The following is an 18,459-nucleotide window of genomic DNA, read 5'->3' as shown; positions in this document are numbered from 1 at the left end:
GACTCCAGAATTTTTGTTTTTATATGTGTAGAGGGGACACGTGCCTCAGTGTACATATAGTGTGTGTACATGTGGTGGCCAGAGGACAACTTGTAGGAGTCTGTTCAGGGACCAAACTCAGGTCATCAGCCTTGGCAGCAAGCATCTTTACCCATTGAACCATCTTGCCAGTCTAAAACTAGGCTCTTTTTAAAAAATTATTTTTAGAGATCCCAGATCTTAAATTGAAGGGGAAGTCCTATCATTTCTAGATGATTTCTCTGGTGTACTTGAATACAAATAGTCAATGGATTACAACACCATCAAGCATGGGAGAACAGGTCCTTCCTTGACATTGAAAGACGCACCACAACCACACACAGCAATTTGGCCAAGGGTTATATAAACTCTGAAGTGCGTCTGGGTGGCCTTGCTATGAGACATGATCAAGAAAAGGCCTTTTTGATGATCAGAAAACTGAAACATACACACATACAGAGAGAGAGAGAGAGAGAGAGAGAGAGAGAGAGAGAGACCGACCAAACAGGCATCACCAACTCTGAATTTTATATTAAAGCTATGTGCACTAATCTCATCTTCCTTGTCACTAGCTTCTTGAGGCAGGAAAATACTGGTCCCCAGAATTTCCATGACCAGCTCCCAGTATAAAGCTATAAGATAAAATCACCTTTCTTCTAAGCCCAGGACAAGAATTGAAAATATCTTACATGGATCCATGGGCACCAAACTTGGCTTGAGGAAATAAAAACTGCAGTCACCTGAGCTTCCCCTTACTCCACAATCTGACAATTCTTAATCACTAGATAATACTCAGTAGCAAAGATCATCCGGTGGCCTCCTCACCTTCACTGGAAGGGGGACAGTGTAGCAAAGTAGGTCTCTCCCACATCCCTGGAAAATTAGAAACAACCGAGAGTCTTGTCCCCAGGCCCTACCCACCTCCAACCTGTGACTAGGCACAGCTAGCTGTGGAAGCAGCCACCTTTGAAACCTCACCTCTCCTCGTTGATCCCACACATGCGAATCCGGTCAGAACTGGTCCAGTTGTGCACGCCGCTGTAGAGCGGTGCTGTAGAGATCATGACAGCCACTCACCACCAGATAAGATCTGCTGTGGCCACTCCCCCTGGGGAAAAAGAATACCAAAAAGCTAAAACTGAGAATAAGGACAGCTGCTATAATCATTCTGAACACTGAAACATTTAGATTAAGGTAATTATGCCATCAAAATGTTAAAAGTGAATACCGTCACAAGCCAGCCTGCTATGGAAAATGAAGTAGAGTCTAAATAGGGAAGAGATCATATGAGCTTTCTAGGAATCCACATTTCAGGATGAAGATGAAAACACTGTTAGACACCTTGAGTGATTTTCAAATTATCTTCAAACGAATATGCCTGAATATTCGAGGAAATTCAATCTATTGCAAACAACTGATGACACAATATTTTTATATACATTTAGCCTAAGTAACTACAGTTAGAGTGCTGTACTATATATGAACAGCAAGAGCACTGAAAGGCGACTTGGGGGTCTGCTCTTTAATCCATGGGTACTGAAGGATGAGTGACACAGTTTAAGCTGTCTCAAGAAAGCACATGCTTTCATAAAGTTCAACAGTATTTTATTCGGTCTCCAGGTTGGACACAATGCATCTATGTAACATGGTATAAAGCTCCCTCCAAATTAGGTACAATACTCCTTATACTCTGACCACAAACAAACAAACAAAATATGGCTCCATTAGGAGCCACACATTTCTGTCCTTGTCCCTTTCTATTAGTCTGTCACCCCTATGACTTACCACCCCCTTCATGAGCCAATGTCTAGTTCTCGCTGTTGACAACCACTGCATAGTAATTTCCCCTTCTGGAGGAAAATGGGTATCAAGGAAAAGAGCTTCATCCAGTGAGCCTATGTGGAGTTCCTTAAACACTTCAGCTAACCTATTTACTAAAATCCTCATTCAGTTATGTTCAATTGAACATAACCCTATAGTGATCAGAAATTTTTGCTGTTCTCCATGTTCCAAAGAAGTCACAGTAAAGTACAAGCATACCAAGGATTTGTTCCATTTATCCTTTCTTCAATTTCCCACAAATTGTTCATATTTAACATGATTCACTTTTTCACTCAACAAATATTTGTTCTAGGTACTGGGGATTCAACAACTAACAAAACCTAAGAAAATGCATGCTTGCAGGGTGCTTACATTCTAGACGGATGGTAACAAGAGGGGGTTAGCATGTTAAATTGTCTTGTGTAATAGCATGCTGCAAGGTGTACAACACAGGCTAAGGAGCATGGGGATAGTGGAGGGGGTGTGAGTGGATAATTTGCAATAGGGTGATCCAGGTAGGACTGGCCAAGAGGAAAACATTTCAACAACCTAAAGGGGATAAAGGAGCAAACGATGTAACTATCTGGGGGGAAGAGAATTCCAGGCAGATGAAAGTGTGTATGCAAAGTTCCTAAAGCAGGAGGCTGCCTGCTAAGATCAGAAAAGAGCCAGGAGGCCAGCATGGCTGGACGCAAGAGAGGGGGTGAAGAAAGAACAGAGATGTATCTATCCATTCTCTTCTTTGACTTCATCCTACCTCCATCTCTGTACCAGCCACGGGGCTCTGCTTTCTCATCCCCTTCTTTCTTTCTTTTTGGTCTTTTTTTTTGAGACAGGGTCTCTCTGTAGCCCCAGCTGGCCTGGAACTAACTATGTAGACCAGGCTGGCCTCTCGAACTAACAGAGATCCGCCTGCCTCTGCCTTCAGAGTACTAGGATCAAAGGTGTGCGCCACCACACCTGGTGCCCACCCCTTTCTTCATATGTCCCCTCTCCTGCCCTTCCTGGCCCCATGCTGGCTGGCTTCTCTGTGTTTCCCCTTAGAAACTTCAGTGTTCGTTGAAGATGCGCCCTCACCTTACTCTTCTCTCTCTTACTACCTCTTTCTGTCTCTCATTCACTCTTGCTCTCATTCTTGCTCTTTCTCTGCTCCTCATTTTGCTGTTCTCTCAGATGTCTATGCCCTCTTCCTCTCCTCCTCTGACAATTCTCTGAACAGTCTTCCAATTTCTCTTCCCACCTTCCTCTTCCCAGCCTGTCCCTTACTTTATCTCACCTTCCGCATTAACCCATTTCCTCTTCAGTCTCTCTTCCTTCCATTCTTCCCAGTCCTGTTTCCCCTTCCATTCCCACCCCCAGCTTTGCTCTCCCTCTCTTATCTTTCTGCCTATCCCCCTTTCTTCCTTCTGGTCTCTTTCTGGCTCTCTGTATTTCCTTACTGTGTATGTCAGCCTTGCCCTCCTTCTCTCTCAGCTATGAACTCCCACAATTTCAACTCACCCCTGGGTATACTGGTGACTCCCACATCTGTGTCTCTAGTCGTGACCTTTCTCCATAGATCCAGACCAGAATTCTCAGATGCCAGCAACTCGATGTTAACTGGATATCTACCAAGCCTCTTAAATCCAATGGATCTCAAACTGGACTCATTATCTGTCCCCATAAATGTGCTCCCCACCCATCATATCCAGTCACAGCATGTTTCCTATTTAAGTTAATGGTCCTACTGTCCCCTCTCCTGAAATTTCTTTAACTTCTATCTCCATCACTCAGATCCAATCAGGAGTCAAGTCTTGATAAAGCCATCTCCCTCTCCATTCCTACCCTTCTTGCCACTGCCCTGGTACAGACCCTCAGCATCTCACCCCAGGAATATTATACTGGCCTCTTAACTGCTCCCTTGGCCTCCCATGGCTTGATTCCACAATCAATTCATCTTCTGAAACACTACTTCGATCAGGCCTCCCCACTCTCGTCAAAAACCATCAGAATCAAGCCAGCATTTTTAGTGCAGCCTTCAGGGCCCTCAGGATGTGGGCTCAGACCTCCTCTGCACACTCCTCTTCTGCTGCATCCTTCCCTTTGGCGGCCATCCTTGTCACCCCCCAGCTCCTGACCCAACCACTTTCCGAACTCTGCTGCTTCCACACTCTGAAATGGCCTCCCCCGTGCCCCTTCTTCCTCTCACTGTCATCCTTCAATGCCTAGCTTAAATGTCATTGTGTCATTCCCCTAGCCTCAGCCCAAGATGACTTAACCCCTCCCTCTCTGATTCTCCTCGAACATTTCCTTCTTTCCTCCAGCCTAGCACTTATTCTCCTCCGCTGTGCGATTAGCTGGGGCATGGCACGTCTGTCTCCTCCAGCAGTAGATCAGCTGCTTGAGGTAAGGAATAATGTCCCTTTTTTGTCTCTGGTTCCTCTGTAATACCTTATACATAGTAAGTACTCAGTAAATACATGTTACATGGGACTGAATTCTGGATGAGAATTGAGGTGATGACCCTGAGAAATCACAAGAAGCAAAATGAATCAAAATGAATAGTGTCCACCCTGATTGCTTACTATAGAAAAAAAGCATTATCTATAACACACCCTTCAAAACTGCTCCATTTTACCTCAGTTTATCATCTTGGACTTATTTTGCATCTCTGCAAACTGCAAGTAACTGGTGGATATGCAAACCCTGTCTTAGTCTCATAAAGTTGGGATTGACCTCCTGCCCCCTCCAAACACACACACTGTGAAAAACCAGTTTTGCCTTCAAATTTGCAATCCAATTCCTTTATTCCATATAAATTTGTGCTTTTTGACTTTTTCTTTGCACTTGCTCCCTCATTAACAAGAAAATAAAATCTTTAAAATGTGTTTTAAGCCGGGCATGGTGGTGCATGCCTTTAATCCCAGCACTTGGGAGGCAGAGGCAGGCGGATCTCTGTGAGTTCAAGGCCAGCCTGATCTACATAGTGAGTTCCAGGTCAGCTAGAGATACAGGGAGACTCAAAAAAGACAATAAAATAAAAAAAAATGTGTTTCGAGAGTCATGATGTTTTCCCTTTTTCTGCAGGCTATCTTTTAACATTACTATGCTAGCTATGTGGGGTTCATAACTTTAGAAATATTTCTAACAAAGACCCCATCTGTCAAACTTGGTGGTACATGTAATCTAAAGAGGACTGAGAGTCCAAGGCTAGCTAGGCTATACTTGGAGACCTTGTCTTAAAAAGGACCCCATTCCCTGAACATCCCTGTTAATAAAGTTTTGATCATTTCCTAGGAATATTTTGGAATATCCCCAGATTAAGAAAATAGTTCAGGGTTGGAGAGATGGCTCAGAGGTTAAGAGCACTTGCTGCTCTGGCAAAGGACCTGAGTTTACTTCTCATCACCTACATAAGGGGGTGTCTATAATTCCAGCTCCAGGGGCATCTGACACTTCTGGCCTTGGTCGGCACCAGCACTCATGTGCACACACCCCACACACGTATGAATAGTTTAAAATAATAAAATAAATCTTTTTTTAAAGAAGCAACAGTTCAACTTACTAGCTGATAGGTACTTTTCCAGCTTTCTTCTCTACAAAGTACTAGAGGAGTCAGGCAATGGAAAGACTCATTCTTGCTATAAGATGAATGCACAAGTTTTAGTAGTACTTAAGTACTACTGTAAGTAGTAGGCACATCCATGATTGTGAGATTTTTTTTTACTCTCAGACTTCTTTCTGTTCACTTTCAAGGGGATTTGTTTGCAGGGTCTGTGACAGAAATCAAAGGGGAATTCCCAGTGTTTGGAAACAGAGCAACATACTAAATACCCCCTAGATAAAGAGTTTTTAGGCCCAACAAAAAAATTAAGGTAGAAACAAAATTTTTTAAAAAAAGGAGCAAAAGCCAAATGTGCTAGATACCTGGAGAACAAAACTGACACTGGATGCCCCCACTTTCAGGAAATCTTGAACATGAAGCATCCACTTAAATCTCTGTCTCCAAAACTTATACCATGATTTTATCAGCGCAAACACCCCTGGCCACCTGAAACCCATTGTTGCTAATTAATAGTAGACTTTGTGCTCAAGGGGTAGGGAAGACCAGACACAGGGACAGGATTTTGAACTAAGTGACCTATACGAGAAGACAAGATTCATTAGCTACAGTGAAAGCCAAGGGAGCATCTAAACACAACACTGGAGATCAGGCTCCTGCTGGTAAGTAAGAGAGGAATAGGGAGCAGAACAGTCAATGCAAACCAATGTTTCCTAAGTCAGAGATCACTGAGGAGCTTATTCCAAATAGCATTTTGGGTCCCAACTCCACATATTCTGATTCGGGAGGCCTAGAGTTTAGTTATATTCTAGCCAATGAAGTTAGTAAGCACTCACCTACAAAGTTTTCGAGGAGGTGAAGAAAGGAAAAATCTTGCACATGCCACACATACTTTTATACCAGCTTACTTTCATGCAAAGCATCCACATTCATATTCATTTATTCTCAGTCCCCATCACCCCCACCCCCAAAAAAACATAGAAGGCAGAGTTCTGAAAAGGAACTTGGAAGAAATCTGGTAGTCCCAAATCCCAGGAAGCACAGGCCCAAAGATACAAAATACTTCAAAGGATTTCTCTCAGATGTCACAAGCAGGGAATTTTAAAGAAAAGAACAGCTGCATTACCCAAGAATCAAATGCTGGTCACTGCCTGGAAAGTAGTAAGTGAGACCACTGTGCACTCTCCCCACTTTAGGAGAAGTAACTGAAAAGTCATATCCAACTCATGGTAAGGATAAAGGAGAACACGTGTTCCACAAGCTCAGAGCAGTAAGTGTGCCGAAAAAATAAATAAAGCTTTGCCATTTAGGATAGAAGCAAAAGGCCTGAGCGAGATCTAGGAAATGAGTCCAGCAAGAGTGCTGCAGGGAGTGTGTAGTCAGCCATAATCACACTGTGGAACAGGGGAAACCGAGACAAGAATGGACTAATGGGAGAGCAATAACTTTAAAATGATGAAAATAGCAGCTAAGCTGAAGGTGAATAGGCAGCAGAAGAGAAGCCATGATGCAGAGCTTTTTAAAAAAAGTCCAAAAGAAAAGAAAATGTGCTAGAAGACAAGAGCAGGTATGAAAGGCCCAGAAGAAAAGCCTGTGATATACAACAATCAAAAGGGAAAAATGAAATAGGGGAACCTGAAATATTTCACCATCATGGGCCAAACTGAAACACTGTGGGGAAGCATGAAGACATTTTAGAAAAGGTTAGAGAGAATATGTTATCAAAAAGGGAAGAACAGCATCAAGTGGTAGCTCAAGTCAGGGTTGGACTGGGAGTCATGATGAGAGGATGGACAGCCCTAAAGGCAAAGATTTTACAGAAAGCAGAGAATCTTGTTTTGTTTTGAAATGAACATGCCAAAGCAAGCAGATTTCACAATGATTACAAGCAAAAATATGGTCATCACTGTGCATATGCGGAAGAGAAGAACATTAATGGAGGTAACAGAGCAAGAATCTGGTAAATGCTTTATACTGAAGTAGATGCTGGGGTTTGTATTTGTTTACTGACTTTGGGTTTGGGTTGGTTTTTTTTTTTTTTGAGACAGGGTTTCATGTAGCCCAGGCTGGCCTCAGACTCACTATGTGGCCAAGGCTGGCCTTGAATTCCTGATCCTCCTGTCTAGGATTACAGGTATGTGTCACCACACCTGGCTTGCTTGTTAATTTTTGAAAGAGCATTTTGATATATAACCCAGGTTGCCCTGGAACTCACTGTGTAGCCCAGGCTGGCCTCAAACTCACAGCCATCGTCATCCCTTGGCCTCTTAGGTGCTTTAATCATAAGCATAAGCAACCTTGAAAATGGAAAGGTCTTCATCCAGTTGACAGGTACTCCAGAACTGAATTTTTCCGTGTGTGGCGAAAGACCCTTTGAGTCATGAATAAAGATGGCAATGTATAGATCACAACAGCTCCTCCACCCATTTCATGAGACCTGCCTTTTTCTCCATGGTTGAATTTACCATCAGGACAGTGAATGAGAAAAAGAAGATTAAGAAGGTCTCAGTTAAACAAAATCTGGTAGTTCTCTCCCAGACTCCTTTTGACTCATATTGCTTGGTGACCTGGAAGCAATTACACTTTAAAAAATGAAAGAGCCGGAAAATATTCATCCTGAAGCCTGGCCCTAATTCTGTCCTCAAGAGTATAGGCGTGGCCAGTCGACAGTTTAAGGAGGAAGGTTGGGTCAGTGATGACTAATGAGGAAAGAAAACCAACTTTGGAGCCTACTATTCTAATAGAAATCCAGAGCTTTGGGTAAAGCTCCTGTAAGGAACAGGAAAACTTCAAAGATGCAAACAAAAGGCCACCCTACAGGCTCACTTTGCAAAAAACAGTATCAAAGACACCCTCAAAAACCCCCAAAGATCCAAAAGATACACAGCAGGCAAAAATGAAAAGGCCATGGCTTCTGCTAGTCCATGGAGGGCCTTCAAGAAGTTACAACTTCTTACAATCATTGCTTTCCACAACAAAGTGTACACACACCCAACAAAGAGAACTTCACCTGCCTTTAAATACAGAACTCTACCTATAGATTGTATCTTCTCCATTGTTCTGCCTCTTTCTATGTGCACTGGATAGGAGACTCCATTCAGTCACATACCCCAACATTTAGCTCCAATGAGAATGTTCTCCAAATTAAAATAGTTCTATTTTAATGATTTCCCATAGAAGAGAATCCTTATGTTCTGCTCCCCCATATCTACATACCATCATCTTTTCCTGCCATTAACCAACTACTATTCCCTAAAACTCAAGAGTCCCATAGACATGCCCAACTGCTTTACTGTTTCTCTCTGCTTTACTGTTTCTCTTCATGCAAAGCAGATTCCTCTATCATCACACTCAATCATGCACACTCAAAAATCAACTAGAAATGATCTACCTGATAATTTAAAGGAGGACTCTGTGCTGTTTATCCCAGACTTTTGTCTGACTAAATCTATTCTAACACTTCCTAGTCCACTTGAAATTTGTTTTATCCTATCCAAATATTTCCACTGTTGTCTACCACTGGAGATTAGACTTATAAGGGACACTGTATCCTGTTCCCAGATATATTAATTCTTACATTTAACAAGAAGGCTAAGGAACTACCTGCATATAGCTCTAGCATGGATATCTTCACAGGCTCCTTGGGTACCACCATGTTTAAAAACTGCCTATAAACATTTATGAGGCTGGATACAAAGGAATGTTAACTGTCTGTTAAACACATGAGAGCTTACTCATTCAAATGAATTTAGTTACTTCCAATGTAGCCACCTTGGGAGGCTCAACATTCATCTCAGTAACTGGAAGGCCAAGGCTTACAATTTCCACAGAGCACCTTAGAGCACTAACAGGGAACCCCTGAGAGAATTAATTTCAGTCTCTTCACCTCACACATGCTTTTAGGGGTGATTTGATATTTAGGAACACCCCAAATCTGTTCAGAACTATCCAGTTAGCTGGATAGTGTTACACCTGTGATCACAGCACTCAGAAGGGTGAAGCAGGAGGATCACTAGTTTCAGGCCAGCCTGGGCTACAGAGCTAGTTCAGAATCAGCTTTGGATATACAGTGAAATCCTGTCTCACAAAAGAAAAACAATCATGCAATTAGATAGCAGCGGTATTAAACAGAACCATCTAATCGGGCAGCACCTAGAACAGTGATGTACTGCAGAACCCACAGGACCTGGTGGTAGAAATCTAGGAGGGCACTTCCTGTTCCCATTTCTTAGTCACCTCAAAGCCATCCACTACGTCCGTTTACCACGGCATCAGCCAAATAATGATACATTAGTATGTACCAAAAACTAAGCATAACACTTAAGCACTTAAAAGGACCAGAAGTAATCTTATTCTGAGGATGCAGTGGGCCAAAATAAAAGTTTTCACAGTTTACTTATGTTTTCATACCATCAGATTGTTTTAGCTTATCTACAGTCTGCCATGATTTTTTTCCTATTATTCAAATGGTACTCAGTTTCACTTCCTGCTGTAAGGAAACTGCTGTACTCCGATTAAGGAAAACACCTCATCAAATTAATAACTATATACTACACCTAGGTCTAGCTACAGATTTTGTGCAACTTCTAGATGTCACAGACACCTAGAAAACTTAAGTCATCATTGTGAAAGTAATCAGTCCTTTCAAAATGCAAGGCTTTCGACATGTCACCCTAAGAAGTGGGGTCATTTTGTGAGTGCTTTCAATCTCTGCTAAACCAAAAGTAAGAGTTGGCTTTCCTCAGTCTTGTTCTCTATCAGGACCCTGAGAATATTTACTGTGTCTTTCATACTGCCAACATGAGTCACTGTAATATGAGACTTGAATTCCTTCTATGACGCTTCTATGTCCTCCCTGTCATGAACTATGACAGTGGTCCTCTGGTGTCTCCAATTTAGTATACTGTATTTATGATAGGACATTTTTTTCATAGAAAGGGGATTCCTTCTCATCCAACTTTTGCTTTTTTATTTATTTGTATTTTATGTGTTTAAGGTGTCTGGCCTGCATGTATGGAAGTGCATTTATGTCATGCAATGCCCACAGAGGCCAGAAGAGGGCATTGATTCCCTTAAAACAGTAGTTACAAGGTGGTTGGCCACCATGTGGGTGCTGGGAACTGAACAGGCAGTCCTCTACAAGAGCAGCCAGTGTTCTTAACTGCTGAGCCATCTCTTCAGCCCCAACTTTTGCTCTTTTAAAAGTTTCCTAGACCATGTACATAAATATTGGGAGACTATTATCAAGTTACTTTTTTTGTTCTCTTACCTCAGACTACACTCTGCTATATGTTTAACCACCTAACTATATCTATATGTATATCATACTATAATATATATTCTATATTCCCTATATAATTCAATTGAATCTACATTGATATCTGTATCCCTTTCATTACATAGTACTTGCTCAAAAAATTTCAAACTCCCTATTAACTCACCCTACTACCCCATCCATAGATTTATAAGCGCCTTCCTAATAATATCTAGCATAACATAAGGTATATGATAATGTGCTCAATAAATAACTTGCTGAACTATTGTGGAAAACCAAACCCTCTCTATATCAGACAGAGACCAGGCATCGTAATTAGAAAACACTGGTAAGTCTGGCACAGTGGTGTATACCTGCAGTCCCAGATACTCAGGAGACTGAGGCAGGAAGATCATTTGAGCTCATAAGTTTAAGACTAGCTTGTCTCGAAAACAAAACTAAACAGGGTCAGTGGGTTAAGGTACTTGCATCAAGCCTCAGAACCTGGACCTGAAGAAGGAGAGAACCAACTCCTACAAGTTGTTGTCTGACCTCTACACTCATTCTATGGCATGCACAAGCACATACCCGCAAACAAACAAACAAACAAAAACAAGACAGCATTGGATGAATGGATTCCTTTTACTGTCTTGCTTTCACACCAACTGTCTCTCCTCTTGCTTTATCTTCACAATAAAGATAATCATAAAACTAAAATAAAATTGGATCAAGCAACTAATAAAATCAACTTCTATCAGTGTGTTGTAGCCACAGCTAATTTTTTATATTTTATTTATTTTTTGTGTGTATGTGTGTATTGCCTGGGTGTAGGTAAGTGCACCCATGTCATGCAATGCCCACAGAGGACAGAAGAGGCTGTCAGATCCCCAGGAACTGGAGTTACGGACAGTTTTTAGCTGCCATGTAGGTGTTGGGATTTGAACCCGGGTCTTCTGCAAGAACAACCAGTGTTCTTAACTGCTGAGCCATCTCTCCAGCCCCCAACCACAGCTAATTTTTAAATCCAGGTGACTTATAGACTACTTTCTGCCACTGTCAGTAGTTGTGTATTCCAGGAACAACTTTGATATTTGCCTCAACAGAAAAAAAAAAAAAAAAAGGCAGGTAAATCTCAGAGGCATGGGGCGCAGGTAGAGAATAACATCAAACAGAAATTGCTAATTTGTTAGCCAATCTGCTGTTTTCAACTGGCCTGTCATCGGTCTCTCCCTATATTGGCATAGCTAACAGAGAGCCAATTGTTGGCACCAAAGTCCACTCCAGCTGCAGAGAAGAGATTTACTTTGCGGGCCACTGTTTTTTCTCTTCTCAGAAGTTTGGTTTGGGGAATCCAGAGCTTTTTTAGTATTATTCTTTCCTATTCAATTATTGATGAGCATCTTTGTCATAGAGACATATCAGCTCCAGGTTCTATCTACCAGCTTTTGTAGAATTTCCAGAGACAGCTCAAAAGCCTAGTCAGCCATAATTAAACACATTATCTCTTTACAGAAAACAGTATTTGGGGCTGGAGAAATGGTTCAGCAGTTAAGAGTGTGTATTGCTCTTGCAAAGTAACCAAGTTTGGTTCCCATTGCCCACATCAGACAACTCACAACTTCCTTTAACTCTAGCTCCAAGAGATCTGATGCGTCTGACCTCTGTCGACACCTGCACTCACATGCACATGCCCACACACAAACACACATACACATAATTAAAAATTGTAAAAGCCCTTTAAAAGTGGTATATTGTGTGTGAGTGCACATGCATGCAAATGGGCACATGTGTGAAGGCCAGAGGTCAATGCCATGTGTCTTCCTCAATTGCTCTCCACCTTATTTCTTGAGACAGGGTCTCTCACTGAACCTAGAGGTCACTGATAGACTGGTTAGCCAGTAAGTCCCAGGGATCTACCTGTCCCTACCTCTCCAGCACTGGAATTACAGGCACATCACAGCATGCACCTTTTACATGGGTACTAGGAATTGAAATCAGGTTCTCATGCTTGTGCAGCAAGCATTTTACCAACTGGGCCAAACCCCCAACCCCTCTTTCTTTTTAAATAAAGGTAACCCGTGGCCCAAAATATCCCTTAAAATTTCAACTGGATATGTACTCTTCGGTTCCTGCCCTGAAATATTAAGCAATGTCACAGCACAACTGTTAAAGCAGCTACCACATCCACTTCAAAAGTAGATGCAACTGAGTCAATGTATTCCTTTCTATTATGTTGTAAATGCTGAATGTATACTAATCCAAGAGGAATATAGAGACAAAGACCAGAGAACCAAGATTTGAGAGGGCAGCTCAGAAACTATTAATTGTTGTCATTCTGTCACTATATGTAATAAGTAAGACACAGTAAGAAATTTTTGCTATAAAAATAGATCCTGAGGCTGGAGAGATGGCTCAGTGGTTAAGAACACTGACTGTTCTTGCAGAAGACCCGGGTTCGAATCCCAACTCCCACATGGGAGCTAGCAACTGTCCGTAACTCCAGTTTCAGGGGATCTGACAGCCTCTTCTGTCCTCTGCAGGCATTGCATGACATGGGTGCACTTACCTACACGCAGGTAATACATGCATACACGTAAAATAAAAATAATAAATAAAATATTTAAAAAATAGATCCTATTATTTTAGTATCTATTTGCCTGGTACTATATACATTTTATCTTATCTAATTCTCACCATCACATGTAATTCGTATCATCTATACTGTACATATGAGAACATTGAGGCTCAAGAAACTTAGCGACTGCTGGGCGTGGTGGTGTACACCTTTAATCCCAGCACTGGGGAGGCAGAGGCAGAGGCAGGCAGATCTCTGGTGGAGGCCAGCCTGGTCTACATAGTGAGTTTCAGGCCAGCTGAAACTTGTTTCCTGCCATACTACTAGGAAGTTGAAGAATAAGGTTTCTAACATAGCTCTATGTCTCTAAAGCAGTAGAATAATTAAGATGCAGGCTCACCTGGGCATGGGAGAACCAAGTTCAACTAAGTCAAGAGTCATCATAAGAAGATATAGCCAATAATCTCATGGATTCAAGTATATAGCACATCTTTTCCCTGGGATCATAGTCATGTGTTATGTATTCCACAGAACTCAGAAAAATAAAAATCTGTTTGTTGTCCTTCTCCTCATATATCAGAATTATGACAAAACTCTACTGTGCCCTTAAATGGCACTAACACTATGGTTTCTATGCATACCTTAACCAAATGTTTCATAGCAGATAATCAGTAGAGAGGCCCAAAACACAAAGCTTTGCTGCTCCATAGTATTCAAAATTCTTCCCAGATCTTAGCCTAAGTTAAGATGATCAAATCCAAATGAAGTCACATCCTGCTTCCTATAACTCTAATGGGTAAATGTGAAAATGACTACATTTTACAAATAATAAGCCATCTCTTCAAATTCATCACAATTCATTGACCAGGGAAAATATGACCTTGATATGAAGCCAAGAGTTTCTTTAAAAAAAAAAAAAAAAAAAAAAAAAGGATTCAGGGTATTCTTTCTCTGGAGCCCCTCCCACTCTAAGGAACTCTTTCTCACTTTTCCTTCATAACCCTACATTTGCTCTTCTAAAAAAGTAACCCACCTTTAAATGTTTAACGAGGAAAGAGTTGTATCTACTTTAAAAATAAGAGGAATCACAGAGCAGGGTGTGGTAGTGCACACCTTTAATCCCAACACTCAGGAGGCAGAGGCAGGTGGATTTCTGTAAGTTCAAGGCCAGCCTCGTCTATATAGGGAGTTCTAGGCCAGCTGGAGCTACAGGGAGACCCTGTCTCAAAAAAAAAGACAAAAAAGAGGAAACTACAGCAGTATATTTGGATTACGGGGACAGAAATACAGAGTTAAATTTTCCTCTTGACTCAAATGCAACTTTAGTTCACCAAAGAAAGTATTCATCGGGGTTGGAGAGATGGCTCAGTGGTTAAGAGCACTGACTGCTCTTGCAGAAGACCTGGGGTCGATTCCCAAAACCCATATGGTGACTAACAACCATGTGTAACTCCAGTTCCAGGAGAATTCAACGGTCTCTTCCGGCCTCCATGGGTATTGCATGACACGGGTGCACATAAACACAGTCAGGCAATACACTCATACACAAAAAATAAAAATAATAAATAAAATATTTTTTAAAAAAGAAAATTTTCATCATAAAATATTGTTTAAAATTATGAACAGCAGGTAAGGATATGATTTAGACAGAGGACAGTTTTCCACATGTTATAGGCTAGCACTAATAAAGCCTGGTTCCGATGGGAGATCATACAAAATACTGCCTTACCATCCTAGCAGTGGAAGGGTAGATTACTTATGTCTTCCTCTTAAGCTATCCTGTCACTAAACACTCAGGCAAGCGCAGACTCCAGCTCATTTCCAACACTAGCATTATGTAATTTCTTTTTGGGGACTGGAGCGATGGCTCAGCGATCAAGAGCATGTACTGCTTGCTCTTCCAGAGGACCTAAGTTCAGTTCCCAGTAGCCATGTCAGGAGGCTCATAACCATCTCCAATTCACGCTCTAGGTGATCTGATGCTCTGACTTCTGTGGGCACTCACATGCACATACTCACATGCACATAATTGAAAATAATAAAAAAATATTTTCCTTCACATAATCATCAGTGGCTTTTCCCCTTTCCCTCGCTTTTCCCAGTACCCTCCATATTTCACGTTCCCACCCAAAATGAACCTGGAATTCCTGCTGTGGTATCTCAGAGTCTGGTTGGTCCTTAGAAACTGCTGTGCATACTCTACAGCCATTCTACTCAATCCCAAACAGCTCAGTCTACAATGCACTAATCACTGTAGTTTCTCTTCTCTGTGTCCTTAACTCCACTCTCCAAGTCTGGCCCAATGTTCTCAGGTCCCTGTTCTTTATCCTGTTTTACTCTGGAATTTCTTTTGCTCACCTCCTTATATCTAGGATCCCTCCCACTTGCAGCCTGGAGAAACTAGTATATTCCTGCCTTCTCCTTCTTCCAAGGCCATTCTATTTGAGACAGTGACTCCCTTTCCCCATTTAGAATCCTTATATTCATCCCAGAGCAGTGGCCATCAAAGATGAATTTTTACACTCCTCAACACCAGCTCCAAACAGCATCTGAGTGTCTTTCTCCTTTGGGTCTTCATTACACTCTTTTTTCTCACATTGTGGGTTTTGTTTGTTTGTTTGCTTGGTTCTATTTTGGTACTGAGGACTGAACCCAGGCCCTCACACATGCTAGGCAAGCACTCTGCTACTGAGGTACATGTCCAGCCCATTTAGCACATTTTGACATGTGTATTAGCTCTAAGTTCTCTATTTCCTTATGGATAAATATATTTATATTTCTTTCTAAATGCCAATTTCTCACCAGCCCTATTTTTATCCAAGATCTTCTTTCTTGCTCCAGCCTTAGTAATTCTAGCATGAAAGTGTAAAGAGTCCTAAGGGCTCTTTGAACTTTGCTTTGGAAAACATTACCCTGAGACTTCAAGATACTACTTTCGTCGTAGTTGGCCCTAATATGGGACCAGTGATGGTCACCTTCCTTCCCCCTTCACTGCCCAACCGACCTTCTTCCTGACTTCTCCTTTTTCCTTCCTTCTATCGGCAAAACTCCTTTTCTCCTATGACTCTGCTTCTCTCAAAGAAGCCCCACCACCACCAAAGCTGACAATCCAGATTAGTCATGTCACGAGATCCTCTGCCACCTGTACCAAGCATTTTCTGTCCTATGTACTTAACTGCATCATGAACAAAGCACAGACATACTCCCCCAGGGAAGTCTCATTTGCTTCCAAGAACCTCTAAGCCATTGAGAAAGAAAAAGATCTCTTTCTCTCTTCTTCCCTCCATCCCTCTATCCCTCCAAGCCCCTCTACCACTTTTCCTAGCAAATCGAAATAGCCAGATCCAAAGCAGCTCCCATTTATTCTGGAACTCCCCTCCACTCTCTATAATACACTTGAACAGCACATTACTTAGGCCAGGACATCACTTAGCTTCCCTCTGCCCTATCCCAACAATTAGCAACCCCTTCTTTATTGCTGTTCTAAGGAACTAGTCCTATTTAACCAGAACCTCAGCATCCCCTTCCTCTAGCAGTAACATGTCCAGTCCTCTTCATTTCAAAGTCAGAATAAGAAACCTTCCTACTCTTCCTGAAAAGCTGGTAAGAGATTCAGACTTTTTAAAGTCAGTTTTACAGTGACTTTCCCTTGATTAGCCCAGATCCAGATCTGGATATGTCTTATCCTTTCCCTGAGTGCTTTTCTTTCCATTAGTGCCTGTGCTTAAATCTAGGTTAAAATTCCTTTCAATAAAGTCAGTTTTGGCAAGGCTCTGTGCCAAGGCCTTTGGAACTCATCTCCTCGGCCCACCTCAAGATAGTTTCTACAGTTGCCCCATCAAAAAAATACCTGCTACCAATATCCTCATGACTTACTCAAGATGGTCATGTCAATCCTCAGCTCTATCACAGAACTTCAGATTCTTTCCCCTTGGCTCACCAAGTCCCCTGTAGCTCCTAGTTCCCTTGGTCTTTCCTACCACCTTTACTTCTCCATCAAATTTTCACAGGTTCCTTCTCAATCCTTCACTTCCCTTCTGAGCCTCTGAGTGATTCTTGGAATGGGATTATCTCCTTTAATCCCCAGAAGAATCTTGTAAATTTCTTTCTTACCTTCCTTCCTCTTCAGTACCACATGGTGACATCATCAATTTGAGTACCCTAAAACTCTGCCCAAACATCCTCAATAGCACCAATTACAGTCTCCCCATAAGAAAGTCTCCTCAATCCCAACATTCAAGGACACGATATATTAAACAGAGACCTGAACTAAGTAAGTGACCCTTAAAACTCCCTTCCACCCTGGGAATTTGATTCTGAACAGAATCCACTCCCCGCTCCAAATGCATCCCCCATTTATTTCCCCATGAAACGTTTCAACAGCATGATTTTGAGAAGTAGCCTTCTAAGTTGAAAGAAGCATGGGACTAAGCCATGGAACCTACAAGTGTACCCTCAGAAGTCTCACCAAAGCCATTTGCAACTGTACTCTACCTCTGTGTTACTGGAACGACCTCCAAATCGCCTTGAGAGTATTCAGCTGTGGCAAGAAGTTACAGGCCCCCTTTCCACACTCATGTAAAGAGCCCCAAAACGCTGGGCTAGACCAATACTCGCCAAGTGATGCCTGTCCTTACTGTCTACTCTAGAAAACACCAAGAATGAATAACACCACATCGACAGTTTGATCCCGCAACCTTGAAATTCTCAAAACAATACAACAAAAATATAGTGCTTCTATAGGGAGGGCGGGGGGAGGCGCGCGGAACAGAAGGGCACCCCCGCCGGCCTGTGGTGTTGGGCCTCCTGGGTTTGCAGCCTACTTCCCTCCCGCCTTTCCCCTCGACCACATCTTTAGATACAACAATCTCCTGCACCTCCATAACACCAAAACCCTAGCCATGGCGTGGCCGGCTCCTCCCAGCCTTGCCCAGGACGTCCCTCTGGCCCAGCCTTCCTCTCTGCGGGACCCTGGCGAGGAGGGCCCCCTCCAATGTCCAGTTCACCTCTCTAGCCCTTCCCTGGCCTCTGGGCGCCCCTGCAGGGCTCCATCCTGAGGCCGAACCTCGAAGAGCCCAGCCCACGAGGCCCGTCGCGGGACCCACTCCCCCCTCCCTTCACCCCGCACCTCGTCCTCCAAGCACCGGCCCCCGGGGCTCCTCGTCGTCGTCGTCCTGGCTCGTACCGCCCCCCGTCGGGGACTCCACCCCCAGCCTGCCCCCGCCCCCAGGAAGGCCCCCTCCCCACCGC

At 42.6% G+C, this 18,459-nt stretch overlaps 1 protein-coding gene across 7 annotated transcripts in view; it reads right to left on the bottom strand.

Moving 5' to 3' along the window:
• Bcorl1 (BCL6 corepressor like 1) overlaps nt 1-18,459 on the bottom strand; it is a 71,397-nt gene that overhangs the window by 48,963 nt on the left and 3,975 nt on the right. For 6 of the 7 annotated variants that reach the window (XM_029560415.1, XM_029560418.1, XM_008826717.3 and 3 more), the window contains one exon: nt 997-1,126. In XM_029560415.1, the coding sequence (XP_029416275.1) occupies nt 997-1,082 (86 nt within the window). In that variant the 5' untranslated portion in view covers nt 1,083-1,126. Of the gene's footprint in view, nt 1-996; nt 1,127-18,337; nt 18,410-18,459 lie in introns of those variants that run through there. The other variant, XM_029560416.1, reaches the window with a different exon arrangement.

Source organism: Nannospalax galili, unplaced genomic scaffold, assembly GCF_000622305.1.
Source record: "Nannospalax galili isolate Female #2095 unplaced genomic scaffold, S.galili_v1.0 scaffold371, whole genome shotgun sequence".
Classification (NCBI taxonomy): Eukaryota; Metazoa; Chordata; class Mammalia; order Rodentia; family Spalacidae; genus Nannospalax; species Nannospalax galili.
The sequence above is the reverse complement of the archived record's forward strand: the minus strand, read 5'-3'. Positions and strand labels throughout refer to the sequence as shown.